Source organism: Engraulis encrasicolus, chromosome 6 (genome assembly GCF_034702125.1).
Source record: "Engraulis encrasicolus isolate BLACKSEA-1 chromosome 6, IST_EnEncr_1.0, whole genome shotgun sequence".
Lineage (NCBI taxonomy): Eukaryota > Metazoa > Chordata > Actinopteri > Clupeiformes > Engraulidae > Engraulis > Engraulis encrasicolus.
Window position 1 is genome coordinate 15,967,881 of NC_085862.1, and position 2,500 is coordinate 15,970,380.

Here is a 2,500-nt window from a genome sequence, read left to right on the forward strand (position 1 = left end):
GCCGTAGTAACGTGAGGCTCTGTGTGTCTGTTTCTGTTTTTTTTTAGGGTCCCCAGGGGCCACGAGGGAGTCCAGGCCCCAGAGTAAGTAAATCTTTTTCAGGGCCGAAGTGTCTTACCAGAGAGAGAGTAGAGAGAGAGAGGTTCCATTAGCCCATTGTTTCTGGGTTCTATTATTGCAAGGGGGAGGGGGGTGAAATTCCCCTTTAGGCAGACCTAAAGACTGTTCTATTCAATGCTAGGAGTATTATGACACGCCCCTTTAGGCAGACCGGAACCTGGTCACGTTAGGTGCCCATAGCAACCTATTACATTGGCATATCTCTATATACTTAAAGAATCTCTGGTCTTACTGTACATATTATATGATGTATGGAGCTATTAGCTATCTGGCCGTGTGCAACTCATAGCTCATACCAACACTGTTGCTGATCAGTTTTATTTCAATGTTGTCATGAACTACCAGGGTATACAGTACGTACTTCATCTTAAATTACGTTTTGGATGAAATATGTTTTGCATGAAGAGTCCAGAGGGAAACGTATGTGTTCATAGCTGTGTGTGTAGTAAAGCACAAGGGTGCATTGTATTTTCAGATCTGGTTCCTGCTTAAGACTTATTATGCTTTCCGGAGACGTCACATAACGCTGTGCTTGTAATTTATAATCTATGTGTAATACATTGCTCATAATTCAGTTTTTTTTTCTGTTTCTTTTTCCCCGTGTAGGGTCCACCAGGTGCTCCAGGACCCACGGTAGGCTAATAAGTGGAGTTGCATCACCCATATCCATGTCTCTTTGATTCCCGCCTGCCACCTCCTTTTATGTGTGTGTGTGTGTGTGTGTGTGTGTGTGTATCGGCTGACAGGTCCAGACTCGCTTAGCTCAGGTGTACCGTAGTGCAGAAGACATGACTGCTCTTCATTTCAGCAGCGTGTGTGTGTGTGTGTGTGAAGTTGCAAAGGCCAGGACTTCATTTCTCGACAGAATCGTTGCTAAAAAAATAGCAACTTAGTATGTTAGAAACTTACGACGTTATCTTGAAAGGCACCTCAGGCTGCTCCATGGTTGGAGGTTCATGGTCCCTAGTAAGGATGGATTACTGCAAGGGCCTACCAGGCCCAGGCCCAGGGGCCCAAGAGTCCAGAGGGCCCTGAAGCCCAATCCTCTAAATTTCCATTCTCATGTTGTGTAAAATCACACTTTTAACAACTCTATTTTCACATATTTTCAGGGGAAAATAGGTACAAACAACAATACACAAACAATATAGGGTCTCTAACATCTGGAGGGGGCCCTTTCTTGTTGTCTGGCCCAGGGGCCCATGCAGTCATGATCCGTCCATGGTCCATACAGTAAGGTCAACCTAAACAGTACTTGAACACCTATGGCCAAGAGGGGGATATGCATGGTCTAGACTTGACTAGACTAGACCCATTACACCTGAGGGAAATTATATCAACAGATTGACTTTGGCTCCTGTTACACACTTCACATTACATTACACTTACGGTAGCTGGTACTTTTATTCAAAGCGACTTACCTGTACAGATATGTATGTACAGGGTGTTGGTGACAGTCCCTGGAGCAGTGTGAGGTCATGTGCCTTGCTCAAGGGCCCTTCAGCCATGGAGTGAGGAAGGGATTGGTAAGGGTGGGGATTGAACCTGCAACCCTGTGATCTACAGTCCAACTCCCGAACCATTACACCACGGCTACCTTCCATGCACGTGCGCACACACACACACACGCACACAAATTCACACAGGAACATGAGCCATCTCATACGTACAGTCAGCTCTGTTGGAAGGAACTGATGAGGCCGCGAGGCCTCAAGTCTCTTTCCTGTCCATGGCTTGTGGAAGAATTATTACACGATTAAAACACACAGAAAAACAAAACAAACACAAAATGGAGGAATGCTATGTTTGTATACTCTGCATGGGTCCATGGCGCTCATTGCTGAGTATGTTAGTTTTGCTTTTCTCCTACCCTGTCCAAACCTTACACACACACACACGCATGCACTCAAACACACACACACACACACACACACACACACACACACACACACACACACACACACACACACACACACACACACACACACACACACACACACACACACACACACACACATATGCACGCGTGCGCGCACGCACACACGCACACACACACACACACACACACACACACACACACACACACACACACATATGCACGCACACACACACACACACACACACACACACACACACACACACCGTGCCTACCCTGGCGTGAGCGCCGCAGTCTGGCTTGTTGACTCAGGCTCTAGTTTGCTTTCCTCCTCGCTCTCCTCCTCAACGCGCCTCAACGTTCACCAAATATCCCCCTGACTCTCTCTCCGTCTCTCCCTGTGCTTTTGTGCCCCAAGATACGTGTGGATGTTGACACAGCTAGCGAACGGAGGGAGTCCAACAGTGCCTATCGCATGGAGGTAATTCATGTGACATTTCAGTC

General features: G+C 47.0%; 1 protein-coding gene across 1 annotated transcript in view; it reads left to right on the forward strand.

Moving 5' to 3' along the window:
* LOC134450791 (collagen alpha-1(XXIV) chain) overlaps window positions 1–2,500 on the forward strand; it is a 196,981-nt gene that overhangs the window by 191,242 nt on the left and 3,239 nt on the right. The window contains exons 54-56 of the mRNA XM_063200774.1: window positions 48–83; window positions 727–753; window positions 2,415–2,477. Coding sequence (XP_063056844.1) covers window positions 48–83; window positions 727–753; window positions 2,415–2,477 — 126 coding nt within the window. The remainder of the gene's footprint in view (window positions 1–47; window positions 84–726; window positions 754–2,414; window positions 2,478–2,500) is intronic.